This window comes from Myotis yumanensis, unplaced genomic scaffold, assembly GCF_028538775.1.
Source record: "Myotis yumanensis isolate MYYU_CA2020_CCGP unplaced genomic scaffold, mMyoYum1.0.hap1 SCAF_3, whole genome shotgun sequence".
NCBI lineage: Eukaryota > Metazoa > Chordata > Mammalia > Chiroptera > Vespertilionidae > Myotis > Myotis yumanensis.
The window spans coordinates 145,376,264-145,400,106 of NW_027223754.1; the positions used below are offsets into that span (position 1 = coordinate 145,376,264).

A 23,843-nucleotide genomic window follows, 5' to 3' on the forward strand; every position below is an offset into this window, starting at 1 on the left:
ATCTGTGGATACTACGGGTAATAATTGACACTAGTGATTTTGTAAGTGGACTATTTAAATGGATATTTGTTAAATTTGAAATATGGGCACAGAATGAAGGTGGGCATTAGCAGCATATATATTAAAGTGGAATTTAGTAATTTAAAAATATCACTTCATCTTGAAAAAAGGGAGACAACTCATCTATAACTTAATGTGTTTTTGTTAAATTAACTGGAAAGTTTTTGGAAACTGGTTTCCTTAATATGCTGTTCAGCCAAAAGTTTTGGAAGATCTCCATCAAGAAAAAATTATTCATCAAAAAGTGATAACTGTGGGGAAGAAACTTTTGAAGATTTACTTTTGAAGTACAAACAAATACAATTGGAACTAGAATGCATCAATAAGGATGAAAAACTAGCTTTGAGTAGCAAAGAAGAGAATGTGCAGGAAGATCCAAAAACATTGAACTCTGAGGACCAAACAAGCACTGAAAATGTCAGTATTATAAAGGACTCAAGTAAAGAATTAGCTCCTGAGGAGAAAACACAGGTCAAAACTTTCCAGGCATTTGAATTAAAACCACTGAGGCAAAAATTGACTTTACCAGGAGATAAGAACCGGTTGAAAAAAGTTAAAGATGGAACAAAACAACTTTCCCTGAAATCTGACGCTACTGAATCCAGTCAAGGTAATGGAATTAAACACTTCAGTTAAGTATAAGTGTCTTGTATTTCTAAAGGTGTACCTAACTACGTATTTGGCTGGCATGCTTCATTGATATTCTAATAACTTATCTGAATTATTTTTGCACTTTCTACATAGTTAAATCATCGAATGAAGGTGTTTATTTCATTCTAATTTTTTAAAAACTTATACAATTTTTAGGATAAGTAATATTGGGCACCTTTTTTCCCAAACTTAAAGGGAATGCTTCTGACATTTACCATTAAACATGTTTAAATTTTTGTAGGTACTATCCCTTGTTGGGTAAAGGAAGTTGTTTTTTTTCCTTTCCCCTATTGCTTGTTTGAGATTTTCAGCATGAAATGGATGTTGAAGCTTATCAAATCTTTTTTCTTTATTGAGAAGAGCATGCATGTAATATTTCTTCTTTAATTTATTAGTGTAGTGGATTATGTTAATTGATTTTGTAGTGTTAAACTACCCTTGTGTAGTTGAGATAATCCAGCTAGTTCATTGATATATCATTTTTATACATCATGGATTTGGTTTGTTAATTTTTCTTTTTATAAATGTATAATTTATACACAGTAAAATTTATCCTTTTTTACAAATGTAGTTTTTTGAATTTTGACAAATGCATACAGTTGGGTAATCACCACCACTCTCCAGTTAAGATATGGAACAGTTCCATTAACCCCTACCAATTTCTCCATGCCACTTTGTAGTCAGTTTCTCACTTCCCAAACCCTTAGCCCACCTGGTAACTGCTGATCTCTTTACTGTCCTTACAGTTTTGCTTTTTCAAGAATGTCATGTAGCCCTGGTTGGGTGGCTCAGTTGGTTGGAGCATTGTCTCATATACCAAAGGTTGAGGGTTCAATTTCTGGCTAGGGTACATGCCTAGGTTGCTTCTAGCTACTTTCTCTTGGCATAGTGTATTTGAGATTCATCCATTTGGTTGTATATAATAGCAGTTTGTTATTTTTTATTGCTGAGTGTTCTATTGTATGGCTATGCAGTTTCTTTATCCATTTACTAGTTGAGGGACATTTGAGTTCTTGCATTTTGGGCAATTTAAAACCTTCATAAATAAAGGTTTGCTAATGCTTTGTTTAGAATTTTTCATCTGGGTTCAAAGCCTTTAATTTTTTACCTATCTTTTGCTTGCCAAGTTTTAGTATAAGGTTGTGATGCTCAAAATGAGTTGGGGAGTGTTTTCCTTTTTTTATTTTCTGGAATAGGTCAAGATTGGAATCATTGCTGGGATATTTGATAAATCTTGCTGGTTAAAGTGTCTGGGCCTGGATGGAGTCTTTTTTCTGGGAAGGTTTTAAACTACTGATTGTCCTATTTCTTTTTGTTCGTTTGTTTTGTTCCTTTTTTTTCCTTTTGTGACTCTTCTTTTCTTTCTATTTCTGGTTAAGGCAGTTTACATAAACTATGTTTTTCTAGTAATGTGTCCATTTCCTGTAAGTTGTAAAAGTTTATTAAAAATTATCCTTGTCCTAGCCAATTTAGCTCAATGGATAGAATATTGGCCTGAAGACCAAAGGGTCCTGGGTTCGATTCCAGTCAAGGGCACATACCTTGGTTGCAGGCTCATCCCCGGCCCGGGTCCTGATTGGGGTGTGTACAAGAGGCAATCAATGGATGTGTTTCTCTCACATCGATGTTTCTCTGTCTTTCCCTCTCCTACTCTCCCTAAAAATCAATGGAAAAATATCCTCAGGTGAGGGTTAACAAAACAAACAGACAAACAGTTTTTCTTAAGATGCCTGGCTGGTGTGGCTTAGTGGTTGAGTGTCGACCCATGAACCAGGAGGTCACGGTTAATTCCTGGTCGGGGCACATGCCTGGGTTGCAGGCTCAATCCCCAGTGTGGGGCATGCAGGAGGCAGCCAATCAATGATTCTCATCATTGATGTTTCTCTTTCTCCCTCTTTCTTTCTCTCTGAAATCAATTAAAAATATTTTAAAAATTTGTTCTTAAGAATCCCTTACCTTATTGATTTTAATTTCTTAAATTTTTGTTGTTGTTAATCCTCGCCCAAGGATATTTTTCCCATTGATTTAGTTTTTAGGGAGAGTGGAAGAGAGAGGGGAAACCAGAGAGAAACATTGATGTGAGAGAAACCCATCGATGGGTTGCCTCCTGCACAGGCCCTACAAGGGCCCGGGCCCAGGCCAGAGAGGAGCCTGCAACCCAGTTATGTGCCCTTGGCCGGAACCAAACCTGGGACCTTTTGGTCTGCAGGCTGATGCTCTATCCACTGAGCCAAAACTGGGACTCTCTTACCTTTTTTTTTTTTTTTTTTTTAATAATATATTTTTATTGATTTCAGAGAGGAAGGGAGAGGGAGAGATAGAAACATCAATGATGAGAATCATTGATTGGCTGCCTTCTGCACGCCCCCTACTGGGGATCGAGCCCACAACCTAAGCATGTACCCTTAACCAGAATTGAACCAGGGACCCTTCAGTCCACAGGCCCATGCTCTATCCATTGAGCCAAACCGGATAGGGCCTCTCTTACCTTTTTAAAAATTATGTATAGCAGTGATAAAACGAACTCTCCTTTAAAAAAATTTCCCCAGAAATAAATCTGTAGCTTTTAAAACTCCTTAGTTTTTAGCCTCTCTCCTGTTAAGATCCTTTTGGGCTATGAAATTTCTACTTTAGCTACATCTCAGTAGTTTGTAATGTGTAAATTTTTAAAATTCAGTTGTAAATATTAAAAAATTCTTTTTCTTCAACCTGTAGACTATTTGGAAGTGTTTAACTTCCAAACTTGTAGGTTTTCTAGCTGTATTTTTTTTGTTACTGATTTCTAAGTTAATTACATTGTCAGAGAATGAGATCTATATAATACCAGTCTTTTGAAAATACTTGTATAGACTTCTTTATTGTTTAACATATGACAGATTTTTAAAACTGTTATGTATATGTTTGAAAGAAACATGGATTGTTAGATCAAACTTTTTATGTTCATATCTTCCTTCATTTTCTGATCTGCTTGATCTATTACTGAGAAGTTTGTTAAAACCTGTCACTATTCTAATGTTTTTCAGTGCTTGCTTTAAGTACTTTGAGGCTGGGGAATTGACTCATTATTCTCATTATCATGTAGTGACCTTCTTTATCTCTATGTTTTTGTCTAAAAGGCTATTTTTTGTTTTTGTTTTTAAAAGGCTATTTTTGTCTATATTTATAGCCACACCATCTTTATTTTTATAATGCTTTTATAGTATTTTTCATTTTTCCAGTGTTTCTATACCTCATTCATGTCTTTAGAGCTGAATTTCATTTGTAATTTAGTCTGACAGTCTTAGTCTCTTAAATAGAACATGTAGCTCGTTTCCCCCCCCCCCCCCTTTTTAAAATGATTATTGATACTTGGATTTCCTTTGTTTCTTTTTTCTTTCTTGACTCTTGATTATTTTTTGTATAACCTTTTTTACTAGTTTGAAAGTTAGTTACTAAGTTTCTATTATCATAATGGATCCTTTAGTAGTTGTAACATGAATTCTTATCAATGGTTAAAATTAACCAATGTCTTTACCCTTTCCCTGATATACAAGGGCCAGTATTTGTCTAACTTTGCCCATCTATTTAGCATTTTCTTTGCTCATTCTTTCTAATATGCCTAGAGTCACATATGTTTAAAATACATTTAAAAATTTTCCTTTAGCACCGAAATGCCTCGGGTTCAATTCCCAATCAAGGGCACATACTTCGGTTGCAGGTTCCATTTCTGCCCTAGTCTGGCAGGTGGCTGAGGCAACCAATCCATGTGCCTCTCTCACATCGATGTTTCTCTCTCCCTCGCTCTCTCCCCTGCCTCCCTCCTTTCCACTCTATAAATCAATGGGAAAAATATCCTCAGGTGAGGATTAAAAAAAATTCCTTTAATGTGTGTTTGCTGGTTGGAAAACTTATTTCTTGTTTGCCCTCTTTTAAAAATAATTTTCCTAGGTTTAGAATTCTAGGTTGGTTAATTATATTTTCAACATTAAAAAAAATATTTTTATTGATTTCAGAGAAGGGAGAGGGAGAGAGAATGATGAGAGAGAATCATTGATCGGCTGCCTCCTGCATGCCCCCACTGGTGATCGAGACCACAACCCGGGCATGTGTCCCGACCTGGAATCAAACTGTGACCTCCTGGTTCATAGTTCTATGCTCAGTCACTGAGCCCCACTGGTTGGGCTCAACATATTGAAGATTTTTTTTTGGCTTCCATTGTTGATTTTGAAAAATCATCTATCTTAATTTCTAGTTTGAAGGTAATCTGTCTTGTTCTGGTTGCTTTAAAGATCCTATTTTTGTCTTTGGTATTCTGTAGTTTAACTGTGATGTGTTGATTGTAGTTTTTATTTATCTAGCTTGAGATATGTTGTGCTTTTTGTTTTTATTGATTCTGAAAAATTATCTCTTAAAATACTGTTCCATTCTCTTTCTTTTCCAAAACTCTGTGTAGATGTGTATTGTATGAAATCATCTCACGTTATCTTCTTTTTCCCTTAATTTCTCTTAAGTTCCTATCTCTTTAAAACTCTGCTACAGTCTCTGAAATGCCATTTTCTATATCTTTTAGTTCACTGATTCTCTCTTTATCCGTGTCTGTGTTTGATCAGCCTTAAGCCTACCTATTGAGTTTTAAATTTCAGTTACAGGTTTTATTTTAGTATTGTATTTTTATTTTGTTTCCAGATCACTTGGCTCATTCTTTTTAGTTTTCTTTTCTCTGCTTATTTTTTCAAATATATCTTTATTCCTTTTCTTTCCTATTTATTTATTTATTTTTACAATATACAAAATAAATCAGTCTTTATGTGATCTCCACTTTCGGAACTCGGGTATCAGATTTCTCTCCTGCAAGTTTTCCGTTGATTATTCAGGAAGTTTTCCTGTATTTTACTTGTAATTCCAGTTTGTTCCTGGGAGGATGTCCGTGCAGCATCCACTTCCTCTTCCGCCATTTTTAGTTCATCCCTCTTTATTTCTTTAAACATGTTAACCGTAGATTTGTTTTGTTTTGATTCTCCCCATTGCCTGCTAATTTCTTGTATCTGAGGTCTTTGTGGGTCTGATTTCTGATGATTTCTGATGATGGTGGTTCTTGTTTTTGGCACTTTCTTTTCTTGAATACTTGGTGATTGATTGATTGATTGATTGATTGATTTTAATGATTTGCTCATTTTTCTTTGAATTTTTTTTTTGGTGGGAATTTTTTGAGGCCTGGCACAATGGTGGATTCATTTCCCAGAGAGGATTTGCCTTTGCTGCTGCCAGGCACTTGAGTGGACTTTTGCTCTCAGACCACTTTATATTTGAAGTTTTCAAGGCCATCCATATGGTGTAAAGTTGGTTGCAAACCTGAGTGGTGACTGATTTTGTTACACATTCTTAGGGACACTTTTTCCCCCCTCTTCAATACCATGATTCCAGAAGACAGTTTTGAAAAGTATAATCCAGTGGGATAGAAAAGATGCACATAAGTACATACTAGAGAGCATAATAAAAATTGATGTATGGAAGCCTGCAGTAACACAGAGGAAGGATCAAAAAATCCCACTTGGGTTTAGGACGTTTTCATAGTTATGGACTGTCTTGAAAAATGAGTCAGAATTTTTCCACTTGGGGAGTCCGATGAACCAAATAAGCAGATGAAGTCACAGATCTTTTTTTTTTGTCACAGATCTTTTAAAAGATACTGGATTATGGGTGCAATGTGTGGGCTACATGGTATGTTTCTAAGAGTGGTTAGATATGAATTTACAAAAGGATAGGTGAGATTGGATAATGAAGGGCCTTGAATATCTTGTGAAAGAATTTATTGTTTATTTTTTGATTTATTGATTTTAGAGAGAGAAGAAGGGAGAGAGAGAAAAAAAAAAAACACATCAATTTGTTGTTCCACTTATGTATTCATTCATTGGCTGATTCTCAAATGTGCCCTGATTGGGAATGAGGACCAATTGAGCTACCCGGCCAGGGCTTGCTAAAGAATTTAGAGTTTCTTTAAGTATCAGGTGGGCAGTCAGATATATATATATTTTTTAATATATTTTATTGATTTTTTACAGAGAGGAAGGGAGAGAGATAGAGAGTTAGAAACATCGATGAGAGAGAAACATCGATCAGCCGCCTCCTGCACATCTCCTACTGGGGATGTGCCGCAACCCCAGGTACATGCCCTTGGACCTTTCAGTCCGCAGGCCGACGCTCTATCCACTGAGCCAAACCGGTTTCGGCCAGTCAGATATTTTTAAACAGGAAAATGATGTGATCATGTGTCTGTTTTAGGAGGATAACTGGCAGCAGTATAAATGAGTTATTGGGGGAAAACCAAAAAGAATAAAACTTACCTGAATCAATAAGTTACATTATTTCTACTTATGCATTTTCTTTTCCAATCTTCAGCAAGACTCAGCTCTGCAATCAAACCTTCAAAATTATTGGTCATCTTTTTCTTTCTTTCTTTTTTTTCCCCCATTTCTCTCTTCTAAACTTTCATCATTTTTCAGGCTTTTACTCAGCCTTTATCTCTATTGTCAGCCTATGAGCTTGCCTCTACTTCAAGTGATCTCATTCAACTTCCAGCTTCTCACTTCCTGACTGTAAACTTATATCCATACTGATTTTCACTCCAGTTCCTCCACTCTGAAAAAGTGGTACCTCTTCTCATTTATGGCCACTTTGTATAAACCTGTATTCCTGGCTCTAACTTCTCCCACCTTCTCTGGACCTTGCTCTATCTGTGTATTTTGATTAATCTTTAACCACTTTCTCTTAATGGGTTTTTATTATGATCATATTTTAGTGTTCCATCCCAAAATTTAAACATTCCCTCCTCCCCATCCTGCGTTCTCCTTTAACTTGTCTTTTTAACCAGACTTCTGGAAAGAGCGAGTCTTTGCTGACTCTCTTTATTTTACTGCTTATGCTTTCGTAACCAAGTGCAGTCTGCTTTTCCATCCTTACAAGAATACTGAAACTAATGATGGCAAGGTTACGTTGAACTAATTGTGAAATTCATTTTTCATTTTCACTTTTTTCATTTCATTCATTCAAAAATTAATGGAGCACTTTATTCCAGGCTCTTGGAACTACATCACTGAACAAAATAGTCAATAATTTATGCCTTCATGGTCTTGCATTTTAGAAAAAGAGACAGTAAATAACAGTGTTAGAAAGAGAGAAACGAGGGTAAGTAGGATGGGGTAGCGGGTACAGGTTACAGTATTTTTTTATTTTTTAAATCCTCACCCAAGGATATTTTTCCATTGAGTTTTAGAGACCGTGGAAGAGAAAGGGAAAGACAGAAATAAATATCAATGTCAGAGAAACATATTGATTGGTTGCCTCCTTCACGGTCCCAGGGAGGAGCCTGCAACTGAGGTACGTGCCCTTGACCAGAATCAAACCCAGGACCCTTTGGGCCATAGGCCGACGCTCTATTTACTGAGCCAAATTAGTTAGGGCCAGGTTGTGGTATTAATGAGTGATTAGGAGGCCTGAATTTGAAGGTGAGATTTAAACACAAATTTTGAAGACGCTGAGGAAGTAGCCAAATGGATATCAGGGGGAAGAGGTTTCTAGGCAAATAGAATGAATAGCTAGGGCAGTAATTTTTTTTTTTTTACTGTGGTCCTTATACCAGCATTAACTGGGAACTTTATAGAAATGCAGATTCTCAGACCCTACTCCAGACACTGAATTGGAAACTCTGGAAGTGGGGCGCAGCAATCTATATTTAACAAGCCTTCCTGTTGATTCTAATACCTCCTAAAGTTTGAGAATCACTGAACTAGGACAACGGTTTTCAATCTTTTTCATCATATGACACATAAACTAATTACTAAAATTCTGCAGTACATCAGAAAATATATTTTTTGCTGATCTGACAAAAAAATAGGTATAATTTTGATTAATTCATACAGAATGGCTGTTGTTGAGTTGGCTGTTATTATTTTTTTATTTAACAATCTAAAGGAGAAGAGGTCAGTGCTCCTAAGCAATCAGGTATCACATGTTTTAAAAATTCTCGCGGCACCCAAGCTGAAAATCGCTGAACTAGAATAATGACCCTAAGGCAGAGGGTTGCCTGGATTATTTGGGGAATAACAGAGAGGCCTGTGCTACTAAAGAAGAGAGAGTGCCGGCTTTTGTGGCCCAGTGGTTGAGCGTCTATCCATGATCTAAGAGCTCAGTAGTTTGACTTCCAGTCAGGGCATGTGCATGGGTTGCAGGCTTGATCACCAATAGGGGGCGTGCAGGAGGCAGCCAATTGATGCTTCTCACTCATTGATGTTTCTATCTCTCCATCCCTCTCCCTTCCCCCTCTAAAAATTAATAACATATTTTTTTAAGAGAGAGAGTGAGGGGGATGAATAGTGGGAGAGAAGCAGTCAAAGATCGTAGGGATAGATCATGCAGAGCTATATAAGAACTTTGGTTTTTATTCTGAGTGATTCTTGAGCAAATTCTTGACATTATTTATTTTGTACATATTCTCAAAGGATCACTTTGACTTTTGAGATCTATATTCAGTGATGTTTTTCTCAATAATCTTGAAATTTTGGGGTTTCTGTGTTACCATACACATCTGGAATTTTTTTTTTTTTTTTTTTACTTCTGGGGGGCGTCCACCTCATGGGCAGGGGACCCCAGGCTGGGCGGGGGGCTCGTCGACGGGCTCCCCTGGCCTCCTCCCCTTCCTGGAGGGGCAGGGGCACCGAGGGCGGGATGGGAGGCGCCCAGCGCAGCCGCAGCACCCCGCCCTTCCCGCTGCTCTGGGTTGCTGCCAGGCCTCTCTGGAATTTCTTTTAATTTCCTGATTTTTCTTTAAAAAATTTCTTGGTAACTTAACTGTTGATGTCCTTAGTGTTCCATTTTTTCTGGGGTGTTTTCAATTATAGTTTTAATTATCACCTATATCATGATGACTGTCTCTAGCTCAGTTTAGGATACCATGTAATAATTTTTAAAATACTGCATTCATTTTGGAAGTATTGAGAATTGAAGTAATTTTATTGTAGAGACACATTTTATTGGTGGACACATGACATTGGTGACTATATGCTTGGTTTTAAAAAATAACCTGCTTTTATACTCTTTGTGTAAAGTTAAATTTATAGTGTGAAATTTATGGTTTGTGCTTGTTTTTAAGGTAACGTGCTCATAAGATATCTGGTAGTGTAATGGATACTTGCCTCTATGCTACTTTAAAGCAGGATGCCGCCACCAGTTATAGATAAGATATATCCTCTAACAGGCTTCTCATGTAGGAGCAAAGTTTAGTGCTTTCTACACTTATTACTGAAAGTCTGTTTATGTCTTTATTTTTTTTCATTTTAGTATTCTTTGAAGTATGATCAATTTTGCTATAATATGACATGCATTCCTATAAATCACTACTCTGCATAATTTGCAAAATAAAAACCACAGGGTTTATGAACAAAATGGAATTAGAGAAACATTTAAAAACTGTGTCAGTGACACATGAAAAAAGATAGGGGCCTAATAAAAATTGTAGTGCAGCTGTACATGTTAAAAGGGGTAAAAAAAAATGCTTCAAATACTACAATAAATGTCATTTTACTTTGAAAAAGACCTAAAATGTGTGTGTGGAAGTGGAAGATTTTCAGCTTATGAATTATTATTATTTTTAAAAATATATTTTATTGATTTTACAGAGACGAAGGGAGAGGGATAGAGAGTTAGAAACATTGATGAGAGAGAAACATCGATCAGCTGCCTCCTGCACACCCCCTACTGGGGATGTGCCCGCAACCAAGATACATGCCCTTGACCGGAATCCAACCTGGGACTTTTAAGTCCACAGGCTGACGCTGTATGCACTGAGTCAAACCGGTTAGGGCAGCTTATGAATTATTATAAAGTGGAGCAAAGAAGGTTATCTGATTTGGATAGTAAGCTGTTACACCAGATATGGATGAGTGTGGCTGATAACATACACATTGAACTGAAGTAGTTGGTAGATGCTCAAAGTTTGTGGGGTTTTTCTGTTGCTACATGGCTTGGATCACCGGGGGGTTAGTTTTCTGCATTCTCAGTGTTTCTTGGAGACAAATCACACTTAAGCAAACATGAAATTTGTGTTATGCTCAAATTATTTTCTAATATATCAGTCATGTTGCAACAAACTCACATTTTCAAAATACGCCTTAAAGCTTATTTGGTGGTTGCCTTCTACTTACTTTGTCTAGGGTACTTGTTTAGTAATTTCTCCATTTATTGAATAAGTTGTCCGTTCTTTTACCAGTAGGTCTCTAGGCAATCAAGTTAGGATGTTTGGAACACTGACAGATGAGGTGGGGGAAACTAAACTTGGACTTTAGACTTCATTTGTGTCATCTTGAGGAAAGACTCTCTTTTAGCTTCAGAAGTGTATCTCAATGCTGTTGTAAATATACTGTAACTTTATTGTGTGTAACTTTATTGTTGAGCAGTTATAGGTTAGATAATACATAAACAAGATTTTGTAAATAACTTTTCCAGTAATCTGGGCCCAAGGCTAGAATTCTGGAAAAATGTTGGTTGGATTTAATTTATTGGTACTTAACCTACTTGTGCTGATGCTTTTCTAGATAGAGGACCATTTCTTTGGTGTATAAATCCAATACAATCTCTAAATGTTGAGTTCATTTCATTTAGAGGTGTGAATTAATTATATTTTATCAATGTGTATTATCTGTTTTATAATGATGAAGCTTTGCTTGTTGTCTACTTCTATAGTTCTCATTTATAATAATTTTTCGTTTAAAAATATTTTTATCAAAATGGGCTTTTAATTTATAATTTAATATTTTGAACCACTAGCTTTCTAACTTTTAGAAATGAAGCCAGTATGAGTTTAGTCAGATTTTCATTTTCTCTAACATTCTTTTGCTTGAGAGATTGAGAAAATGAGACCTTTAAAATAATTAATATCAAACATTATATAGCATTTATTTTAAGTTGATTATAGCTCCCTCAAAGTATGCTGTTTTATTTTAAAGGATTAGAAGATAAGGAACAAAATTTAACAAGACGGCTTAGTGCCTCAGATATTCTATCTGAAAAGGTAAGATACTACTTTGTGGAATTGGATAGCTCTATAAGACTGACAGTTGTACTGCTTTACTCTGTTCTTTCTTTCTTTCTTTTTTTTTAAAATATATTTTATTGATTTTTTTACAGAGAGGAAGGGAGAGAGATAGAGAGTCAGAAACATCGATGAGAGAGAAACATCGATCAGCTGCCTCCTGCACATCCCCCACTGGGGATGTGCCCGCAACCCAGGTACATGCCCTTGACTGGAATCGAACCCGGAACCCTTCAGTCCGTAGGCCGACGCTCTATCCACTGAGCCAAACCGGTTTCGGCTACTCTGTTCTTTCGAAAGGGAAATTGTCTTGCTTTTTACTAATTTACTTTCATCTTTGTGATATCTTTATTTGGACATAAGCTTAAAGATAAAATCTGGATAAACATCTTAGAGTATTTTTTCACTAGGTTCAATTAAATTGTGTTTAATTGAAGTGTTATTTATTTCCTTAGATGATCTCTTTGTTTTTTGAAACTTAATTTTCATCCAGATAATTTTATTTTAATTATGGGAGGCATTAGCCTGTGTGGGAAAGCTTCGGAGTTAGACAAACCTTGACCTGGTATCCAATTCTAGCTCCTCTTAGCTGATTGGTTTTAAAAAAAATATGTATTTTTATTGATTTCAGAGAGGAAGGGAGAGGGAGAGAGATTGAAACATCAATGATAAAAAAGAACCATTGATCGGTTGTCTCCTGCAATGCCCCATACTGGGGATTGAGCCCTCAACCAGGGCATGTGCCCTGACTGGTAATCAAACTGTGACCTTCTGGTTCATTGGTCAACACTCAACCACAGGCACGCTGGCTGTGCAGCTGACTGATCTTGTGTAAGCCTTTGCTTGCCTCTGTTTTTCTTCTTTACAAAATGAGTTTAATGTCATCTGTTCTCTGGGTTTGTTGTGAGGTTCCACAGGATAAAATACAGAGGCATCAAACACTGTGTTTGACATTTAATAGGCAGTTAATAATCCAAGCCTTTTTTTGTTGTTGTTCAATTAGAGATCTGGAAATAGCTGCATTTAAGATTTCAGCTAGTTTTTATGAGTAAATGGTAATGATGCAAAGAGCCTAGGACCAGCCGTGGGCAAACTATGGCCCGCGGGCCGAATCCGGCCCATTTGAAATGAATAAAACTAAAAAAAAAAAGACCGTACCCTTTTATGTAATGATGTTTACTTTGAATTTATATTAGTTCACACAAACACTCCATCCATGCTTTTGTTCCGGCCCTCTGGTCCAGTTTAAGAACCCATTGTGGCCCTTGAGTCAAAAAGTTTGCCCACCCCTGGCCTAGGAGCTTTAGGAAAGAGGTGGTCCTGCATTTAAGGATGATAATATAACAGATACACACACATGCACACGGAACACATGCATATTCATGCATATATATGTGTATATGTTTTTTAATATCTTCCCAGCAATTTTGTAAAGTAAGTTGACTATCTATTTTACAGATAAGGTAAAATTTATACAGGTTAAATGACTTGCTTATAGTTACATAGGACTTAAACATCAGAGCAAAGAGTTGAATGAGGTTCAGTGCCCTTCTTGCTGATCAAATAGCTGCTTTAAATAGCATATAGTTGCACAGTAGAATCAGTGGTTTCTTTCTTTTTTTTAAAAAAAATATATTTTATTGATTTTTTTACAGAGAGGAAGAGAGAGAGAGTTAGAAACATCGATGAGAGAGAAACATTGATCAGTTGCCTCCTGCATACCCCCTACTGGGGATGTGCCCACAATCAAGGTTACATGCCCTTGACCGGAATCGAACCTGGGACTTTTCAGTCTGCAGGCTGACGCTCTATCCACTGAGCCAAACCGGTTAGGGCAGTGGTTTCTTTCTTTTATTCTAAAAGGATAGTTGCAAAAAGTAATCGTAGACTTCTAAGTCTCAATGAAACTGATGATAGCTTTATTTTAAACTCTCTAGATCAGCACTGTCCAAAATCTAATAGAATTTTCTATAATAATGGAAATGTTCTATATCTGTACTCTTTAATACGGTAGGTGTTAAACCACTTGTGGCTGTTAAGCACTTGAAATGATTATTGTGGCTGAGGAACTGAATTTTGTATTCAGTTTTAGTTATTTAAATTTAAGTAGCCAGATGTGACTCATTGTTACTATATTGGACAACATGGCTCTAGAACTTTAACACCAAGCAGTAGAATTTGGTATGTTTAAGTGACTATAGAGTAAAAAAGAATCATGATAATTTTAAAACTCATTTTTTACATATATTTCCCAGTAGTGGGAAAGGTAACTATATCCTGGTTTGTATAAACTGACGTAATGGTAGTTCAGTTAGGGATTTATAATAGTTCATGTAAGGGTGAAACCTGTTGATATAGGAACTACTGTTTGTTTATGCTTAAGAATTAAATAATTGGGTTTTAGGAAAAATGTAATTACAATTCACATATAAGAAAAGTCATTAGAGCCCGGATGGTGTGGCTCAGTGGACTGAGCATCATTTCACAGACCAGCAGGCAGGTCCCTGGTTCGATTTCCCGTCAGGGCACATACCCAAGTTGTGGGCTTGATCCCCAGTAGGGGACATGCAGGAGGCAGCAGATCAATGTGTCTCTCTCACCGATGTTTCTCTCTCCCCCTCTCCCTTTTTCTCTATCTAAAAATCAAAATCCTATATAATAAAAGGCTAATATGCAAATTGTCCCCTTAACCAGGAGTTTGACCAGGGGGCAGGGCATGGTTGGCCAATCGCCCACGGCCCCTCATCCTGGCTGGACCCCCACCCGTGCATGAATTTGTGCACTGGGCCTCTAGTAAGAACATATTTTTTAATAGTTATTAGATAAGTGATCTTTGACCTTTTTAAGTCTTAGACTTTTGATTTTTTTACCTCTTTCTCTCAACATACACATAAAAGAAAAACATAAACAATTTTGCATTTAACTTGAAGGGGTGGGGAGGCCAAAGAACCAAACCTCTGTCTTACCTTATTCCCCTGCAAATTCATGCACTCCAATTAAGAACCTCTGCTTAGATTGCCTGACATTTTCAGTTATATTTTAGCTAAAATGTATAAAATTTAATTTATAAAATTCTCTCAAAAGAGGTCTTTTCAATCAGAAAAAAAGTTCTCAAACATTTGCTTTGAATCTGTCTTCCTGTTTTAGCTTTTCTGAAGAAAAGTCTTGGGTGTTTAAAATATTTTAAATATTCAGATAAATATTTATAGGTTTAGAACATATAATGTTCGAATATAAGCAAGTCTTTACATCATTTTTTTCAACACTAGAGTTATAAAATACACATATTTTTAAAGTTTGCAACTTTGAATCTTGACTTTCAATGTACCAGTTCCCTGTATTACTCACACGATAACCACTTTATTCTTCATTCCTTATCTCCTGGATCCTGGATTGAATTTTTAAAAATTTTTTTTGTTCACTGGCTTCTAGATTTTAATTCTTTTTGTTTGGAAAGCCCAGTTAAATGCTAATCTCTAACCCTTAACTTTCCTTTTTTATTTTAAGAATAGTTTATTGATTATTAGAGAGAAGGGGAGGGAGAGAGAGAGAAACATCGATTAAAGAGTGCAACATTGATCCACTGCCTCCTGCATATCCTCTTTCCCAATAGTGGGAAAATAGTGGGGATCGAGCCTGCAACCCGGGCATGTGTCCTTGACCAGGAATTGAACTGGCTGTCTCCTGATGCATATGACAACACCCAACCTACTGAGCTACACAGGCCAGGCCTTCTTTTTTATTTTTTTGTGTTATCTTGCTTCATCAGTTGTATCCTTTCCCTCCAACCCTACACATGAACATATGTACAGATTGATCTTCTGTTTATATTATAGGGACTAAATTAGGGTCTAGGGCTATGGTAAGTAATCTTGTTTTCTTATTTTATTTATATTTGTCATTTGAATATTTGCCTTAGAACCATCATTAAATTTTGATGACATAAAAGATTTGACTTGGTGAAATGTTTAAGGTCAAATAATTTAAAAATTGCAACTTTTTTTTTAAGAAACTTGGTGAAGATGAAGAGGAACTATCTGAACTACAACTTCGTCTTTTGGCTCTTCAGTCAGCCAGTAAAAAATGGCAACAAAAAGAACAGCAGGTGATGAAAGAAAGCAAAGAAAAATTGACTAAGATGAAAGCCGTACAGCAAAAAGTTAAAACCAGTACAAAAACACATTCGGCCAGAAAAGTTAGCACTACAGGTGATCATTTTTGTTAAATTCTTTTAAATGATTTTATCTATCAGTATAGTGTCTAGATTTTAACTCAGAAAGTTTTGAGTGTGGAGAATTATATGGCCTTGAATAGAGGACAATTCTATGTAAACAGAACTGAGGACTTGATAATGAAAATTATTTTTAAAGCTCTTGTTTTCTTTTATCCTTTAGAAAATTCTAACTCTGATAGATAACTGATGTTTCTACATTTTTCATTTAAAGCTAAACAAGCATTGAGGAAGCAGCAAACAAAGGCATGGAAGAAACTACAACAACAAAAAGAACAGGAAAGACTGAAAGAAGAGGAACTGCGGAAACAAGCTGAAGAAGAAGAGAGAAGGAAAAGAGAGGAAGAAATCAGAAAAATTCGAGATCTCTCAAATCAGGAAGAGCAGTACAATCGATTCATGAAATTGGTTGGTGGAAAGAGGCGGTCAAGAAGTAAAGTGAGTGTAAGAATATGAAATCAAAGCACTACTCAAATTTAAGAGTCCTTACCATTTTATTTCATAGATTCAGTCAACTGAAAAACATAAAGTTCTTGTGTTTGATACAGCTTATAACTTTTTTGGGGGAGAAGGAAAGGTAGGTTATAATTGAAAATGAGTCTTTCATAGTTATAGATGTTGAAAATAGAAGAAATAAAAGAAAGACTAAAATCATGGTTAGCAAATCCTACATTTAGCTTTTTTTTTATCATTTTCTAGTTAGATGAAAGTAGGATTACTAAATTGTAGTGAGGACTTATTCTAAAATGGCTGCTAAGTACAGGGCAGAGTTTCGTTAATTTTTCATTATTTAGTAATGTAGAGTTATAAGTGTGTGATGCTTAATTGATAGACTATTTTAAAGAAAGTTAAATCATCATCTAGTAATAGCCTTAGTGGCTATTTATTTTATTTACTTACTTTTACATATATTTTTATTGATTTCAGAGAGGAAGGGAGAGGGAGAGAAAGAGAGAAACATCGATGATGAGAGAGAATCATTGATTGGTTGCCCTCTGCACGCCCCCTACTGGGGATTGAGCCCACACCTGGGCATGTGCCTTGACTGAGAATTGAACCGTGTGATCTCCTGGTTCATAGGTTGATGCTCAACCACTGAGCCATGCCAGCCAGGTGCCTTAGTGGCTGTTTAGTTATCAAGCAATTGTGAGCCTTTAGTATATATGAATCATTGGTAATGACTGAATGACTAATTCTCTTTTATGGATGGTACCAGGAAGTATATCGGAAATTTGATATTGATCTAGTGTTATCAGTGATAATTTTTAGAACTCTGAGCTTTGAGACTACACTTGTGAATGTACTAAGAGGAATAGAGATGCTATTAAGAGTAAGAGCTCTTTAATTTTAGGGATTCAGGAGTTTCATTTTCTTAAGCAAGGAATTTGTAAATTTGAACTTCTAAAAAACACTTTGATAGAATCTTCATTTAGAGAAAAATACTGTATTCGCACATTACTCCTATATCCATCTGTATAGGTTTTGCTGTTTTTAGTTTGTTATAAAACATCTCTGTGAGTGAAACATTGTAAGAAGTAAAAAAGAAAATATGCAATTATATCGACCAAGAGTTTCTAGTTTTCAGCTATTAATTTATTTATAGCTAAAATGTAACTGTTTTTTGGAAAGAATCTAAATACAGTTTTGATGATATAATACTTGAATTATTTATTTATTTATCTTTTCATTCTCACCAGAGGACATATTTTTCTTTGATTCTAGAGAGAGAGAAAAGGAGAGGGAGAGGGAGAGAGAGAGAGAGAGAGGAGAGATATTAATTGGTTGCCTCCTGTCCTCACCCTAACTGGGGATCGAATCCCCAACCCAGGTATGTGCCCTAACTGGGAATTGAACGTGTGACTCTTTGGTGCATTGGATGATACTCTAACCAACTGAGCCACACCAGTCAGGGCTTGTCTAGTCTAGTTTTTTATACCGGGAGAGGCCATAAGTATTAAAGATTTTGGTGTCATCTTATTTTATAGAGGAAATAGAGGCCCGGTGCACAGAATTCGTGCACTCGGCAGGGATGGTGGGGGAAAGGGTCCTTCAGCCTGGCCTGCGTCCTCTCGTAGTCTGGGAGCCCTCAGGGGATGTCCGACTGATGGGCCTAAGCCAGGGGTGGGCAACCTTTTTGTGAGTGCGTGCCAAAACCGGCAAAATCTCTGACTCAAAATTCTTCTGCGTGCCAATTCTAATATTCTGAGAACATGTTACGCCTACTTGATATCTCTTAAGGTGTATGTATGTGAAGAACCTTGATGAAATAATAAAATTTATTTGAGCGACAAAAACACAGTATATGATGATGAAAAGTACATTTATTTTTTAATGTATACATGTACACTGATAGTCCGACAGAAAACTTTATGACTCCGTTTGATATTATCAGTGGGACTTTTGCTGCTGCATCACTGATGACAGAGATTTTACATCAGGTTTATATTTCATGACCTTCAGAGATATGCACGAGCTACCACTTTCATCCGTCAGGCTACTCCTATTACAAAATTCATCACTGAGAACAAAGATTCACAATTATAAATGGAAGATTATAAGAGAGGGTTTCGCGTGCCAGCAAAAGTTACTGGCGTGCCATGTTTGGCATGTGTGCCAGGGGTTGCCCACCTCTGGCCTAAGCCATCAGTTGGACATCCTTAGCGCTGCTGTGGAGGCAGGAGAGGCTCCTGCCACTGCTGCTGCACTCACCAACCGTGAGCCCAGCTTCTGGATGAGCAGCGCTCCCCCGGTGGGAGCGCACTGACCACTAGGGGCCAGCTCCTGCGTTGTCTGCCCCCTGGTGGTCAGTGTGTGTCATAGCAACTGGTTGTTCTGCCGTTTGGTTGATTTGCATGTTAGCCTTTTATTATATAGGATAGGTAATGAGTAGCTCAGCTGACTATGGAGGATTTCATCTGTGTAGATAGTCCCTGATAGTTTCCATTTTTTTTATCTGACAGTTATCAACTACCTGTCATGTACAATGAATTTCCCAAATAAGATGTGATAGGAAGCTCTAACTGGAGCACCATGAGTTTTGATACTGTTTCCTAGAAAATAACTACTAATTGTTTTATAATTTCTAGTCTAAGAATAGACTAAGAAAATGCTGTGAAACTAAATACCTTGTGTAATTAGTCTTCAGATCCCGACTTGAGACGATCCTTAGATAAGCAACCAACTGATAGTGGAGGAGGCATTTATCAATATGATAACTATGAAGAAGTTGCTATGGATACAGATAGTGAAACCAGTTCTCCAGGTATGAGCTAAAACTCTTAATACATTTGCATATTCATAATTATTAAATAGAAAATGGTCATGAAACTGCCCCAAACCTTGAAAGAAATGTAATGAACGTGAGATTTGTTAGTGGATTGTTCAACCATAGGCATTATTTGGTGTTGTAAATACTTTGATAGCAAATTTCAAATGTGTAATATTAACCTTTATTTCCCATTGTTTCTTCCGGATAGCATTTAAATAGAAAGACAGTGTTCAAACTCTTAACTCTTTGGTCCAAAAAGTGAAGATTTTAAAAACAGATGAGAATACTGCTTTATGAAAAAAACACACAAAAAATGTGAACAAACCTTTGATCTTAAGTATCTTTATATCCAAGATATTTTGAATTTTATTCAAAAGGATCTAACTTGCTTTTAGGCTTCCTTCTTCCTCCTTCCCATGATGATACTTTGTAGGAATTAGGAGATGGACGGTGATACTAGTGGCATCTCAGGAAAGACTAGTTAGAACTGGTCAGGGCTGTACCTCAAATAGATTACATATTCTAAGATGTGACTCTAACCTGGAGAGCTAGAGACTTGCTTTAGTTGATATTCAGGGGTGATGGGCTGTGAGATAGCTATTCTCACTAATTAAAACACATAAAACTGAAGCAGACAACTGAATACATTTGGCATTTAGAGCTGGAATACTTACTTAAATAAGATCTTATGATCGGTATAGTTCAAGCTAGAATCCTACTTTTAGTGTGTCTAGACCAGAGACAAGGCCAAGTCTGATTTGGGTAATGTTTATTGTTTTTAGGCTCATGTTTGATAATCTTACATGATATGTTTTGATTTCATAATTTAACTCTCTCTGGTCAATCTTTCATTTTCTTATTTCTAGGTTCTTAGAGATGATTCATAGTAATTCCCAAGTGTTGACGATATTATTAATACTCTGTATTCCCATAAAATAATGTTATGATCTGTACGTTTAAAAATTTTTGTAAAAAAGAATTAAATTCATTATAGATATTTTTAAGAAGTAAAATGTTCTAAAGGCCAGTGTATATTCCAGTGGGCCACAAATCAACCCCATAGAAGTCATGTGGGTAATGTCTATATTGACTTGTGAGACAACTGGGACAAAAAAGAAACATTAGTTTTTCTCTAAGGTTACTGGGTAGCAAGAGCAGTTTGAATCTGCAATATTATATTGAGTCTTAAGAAACCACTTCCTTATTTTTATCTGCTAAGAAAGAAGAAATGCTAATAATTTAACTGGGAAGCATCAGTAATTATTTCAGAATTATTAATGTGTACTTTATTGATTAAACGCAGTAGGCAATTCATTTCTAGTCCCATTTGCTTTCTACACAACTTACTCAATTTCACTTTCTTTGATCGACATGAAGGGAAGAATGGAGTCACCACATCACTGTTTTCCTTTAGTTCGGGCACTTTGGCAGTTTGGGGAATTTTTTGTTTTATTCCTTAAAAAGTATATTTGTAAAAAAAATATATGTTTTTAGCCCTTCCTGCTCTATTCCCTGTTATCATCATTAGCTGAAAATTAGAACAAAGTGAAAGGCTAACTTTATGGTGATGTAAGGAAAATTTTAAATAGGTGGAAGTGGTCTCTTGATAATTAAAGATTTTATTAGAGATTAAGAAAGTCTAATTTGTACTCTACCTAGATGCATTTGAATTTCTACAAATGTACATAAATTTAAATTATTCATGTAGAGGTATTTCTGTTATTAAACTCTTAAAAAAATTTTTTCAGCTCCTTCACCGGTGCAACAACCATTCTTTGCTGAATGTACAGTGGGATATTTTTCTTCAGCACCATCTATTTCTTTGCCTCCACCACCTCAGGTTACTGTAAGTGAGAATTGATAATAGTTCTAAAAACATTTTGTTGCTTTGTGTCATTTCTAATTTGTTTGAAAACTGGCATGTAATTAATGAATGATTAGGTTTGAAGAGAGCTTTTAAAAAAATCAGAATTGTTTATCAAAATTAATAGCTATGAAATCTATGGACTAAGCAGTTGATTATTCATTGGCAGGCTATACATTTGGTAGATTTTTTTCAAAAGAAAAAATGAAAAGAATGTGGAGAAATCACAAAGTCAAAGTTTATTTCTAGACTGAGAGATCCTAGAGACCAAACTGAATCTTTGTCCGTAGGTTAGAGGGAATTTTGCCATTTCAGAGTTCCTAGGTAGACATCTGGTGTCCTCCTAGGAAGTATAAAGTGAGGGAAATATAGAGCACAGAGTGAGAGAGAAAACATTTTTCTTTCTTCCTTGAACTATTTTAAATGCCAAGAGTAATACTGGAAGGTATTTGAAGCAAAAATATATTTAAACTCAGTAAATTGGGAAAATTAGTTTTTTTTATAGATACTCTCTAACAGGCCATTTCACAAGGATTTAAGCGGGTAGTGGGGAATCTTCCTGGCACTTGTTTCTTTTTTCTTTCTCTCTCTCTTTTTTTCTTTTGTTAACATCACCCAAGGATATTTTTTCCATTGATATTATTGATTTTTAGAGAGTGGAAAGGAAAGGGGTGGGGGGGAGAAAGAGAGAGACAGACAGATATTGATGGGATGAGAGACACCTCAATTGGTTGCCTCCTGCACGTGCCCTGACTGGGGCTGGGGATTGAACCTGCAACCCAGGTTGTGCCCTTGACCTGGAATGGAACCTGAGACTCTTAGGTCTGCAGGCAGATGCTCTAACCATTGAGCAACTGGCCAGTGCTTGGAGCTTATTTCTTAAGATACTCTGTACTATGTATTTTCGAGAATTCCTGGTTCCTAATTTTTTATTTTTATTTAAATATCATGGTTTTTCAGTATCTCTACTTGCTTTCAGGTAGTTATCTAGAGGGATAGACCTTATAAAATTTTTATTCTTTATATTGCTAAATAAAGATAAGAATATGAATGTAAGAGTTTGTATAATTATCTTAAAGTTCAAATATTGATTTTATTTTTATTGCAAAAATTAAACTTTTCATGGCTGAATATTGAATTCATGGATAGTTTTTGAGATTTATAAATACTTACACTTATAGTTAAATAATAACCTAAAGCTTACCTTTTTCTAATTTAATGATGCTTCACAGATAAACATTTGGAATTGGTATGATTTGCATGGTAATTATTATTTCTTCTTTTTTTTAAAAAAAAAATAACTAGTCTTTGCCACTTTTGAGCCAGCCTTATGTGGAAGGATTGTGTGTTTCTCTTGAACCTCTACCTCCTGTACCACCTTTACCACCTCTTCCACCTGAAGATCCAGAACAGCCTCCAAAACCACCTTTTGCAGATGAGGAAGAGGAGGAAGAAATGCTGCTTCGAGAAGAACTACTTAAATCTCTAGCAAATAAAAGAGCTTTTAAGCCAGAGGTAATTTAGATACCTGAACCGCTAGGTGGTGCTCATGAGCTTAAGTTTTAGGAAGCCCTACCCTTCTCTTGTTATTTGGAATTCATTGTGTTTGTATAAAGTAGGGATAAGTGGGCACTAATTTGCTCAAGATTTTTAAAGACAACAGAAATTTTTTTTTTTTTTTTTTTTTTTTTTAGTGTTTCATATCTGTCTCTTTCCAATTTAGGAAACATCCAGTAATAGTGACCCACCTTCACCTCCAGCTCTGAACAATTCACAGCCTGTGCCAAGAAGCAATCTGTCAATAGTCAGTATTAATACAGTATCTCAGCCTAGGATACAGAACCCAAAGTTTCACAGAGGACCTCGTCTTCCACGAACTGTGATCTCGGTAAAAAAAACAAACAAAATATTTAATCCTACTGTTATTCAAACAGCCTGTGAGAAATTTGTATGCAGTTTCACTGTCTTGTTCCCTCCTTGTTTATTTATATACACGTATGAAGCCAAATGTAAATACAAATTTATTTTTTTATGTATTAATAATGAAGTGGGTTCATCTTCACTTGAAAAATGGTAGAGTTTATGATAATGTTATGGGGGAAGCATTATTTTCATCAGAGTGGTATGCTTTCCTCAGTTTTTTTTCTATATACATTGGTCCATTCAGGATTTCTGTCTATTTTACAGTTAATTTTAGCAAATTGTATATTTTTATTTTTCCTGTCTTTATACTTTGTTCATATTTTTCCAATTAATGACTGTACTGTAATGTAAGAATTTATGATGTTTATTAAGGAGATGGAAATGACAGTTTTTTCTGCCTTGTTTTCTAATGGCTTTTATGTAAAATAAATGGGGCAAAGCTAAAATGCAATCTTGCCTCCGTTAGGTAAACCAACGTTAGTCACTTACCCTCTACATTATAAATGCAAAAGCCAAGATGTTTTTAAAATAATTATTTAGAATTATTAATTTTTATCTTGGTTGTAAGAGTTAATTTAAAGATGGCATTATGGTTCTTTATAGAAAGTGGAGAAAATAAAACTTAATGAAGAAGGTGATCATAGTAGTGTTCTTAAAGAATATAGAATATTGTATGTTTTTGGCAGGTAACCAGTATTACTAGAGTGGGACAAAGTCAGTTATGCAGTGTAACTAGAAGGAACCATAGACTGTCTACTTGGAACCCATTATTTTTATGGAT

The 23,843-nt window shown here is 35.8% G+C and overlaps 1 protein-coding gene across 1 annotated transcript in view; it reads left to right on the top strand.

Moving 5' to 3' along the window:
- ZFC3H1 (zinc finger C3H1-type containing) overlaps positions 1 to 23,843 on the top strand; it is a 66,621-nt gene that overhangs the window by 6,184 nt on the left and 36,594 nt on the right. Inside the window, exons 2-9 of the mRNA XM_070409721.1 lie at positions 257 to 670; positions 11,691 to 11,755; positions 15,786 to 15,984; positions 16,222 to 16,445; positions 19,146 to 19,269; positions 21,024 to 21,121; positions 22,445 to 22,654; positions 22,863 to 23,027. Of these exons, the coding sequence (XP_070265822.1) occupies positions 257 to 670; positions 11,691 to 11,755; positions 15,786 to 15,984; positions 16,222 to 16,445; positions 19,146 to 19,269; positions 21,024 to 21,121; positions 22,445 to 22,654; positions 22,863 to 23,027 (1,499 nt within the window). The remainder of the gene's footprint in view (positions 1 to 256; positions 671 to 11,690; positions 11,756 to 15,785; positions 15,985 to 16,221; positions 16,446 to 19,145; positions 19,270 to 21,023; positions 21,122 to 22,444; positions 22,655 to 22,862; positions 23,028 to 23,843) is intronic.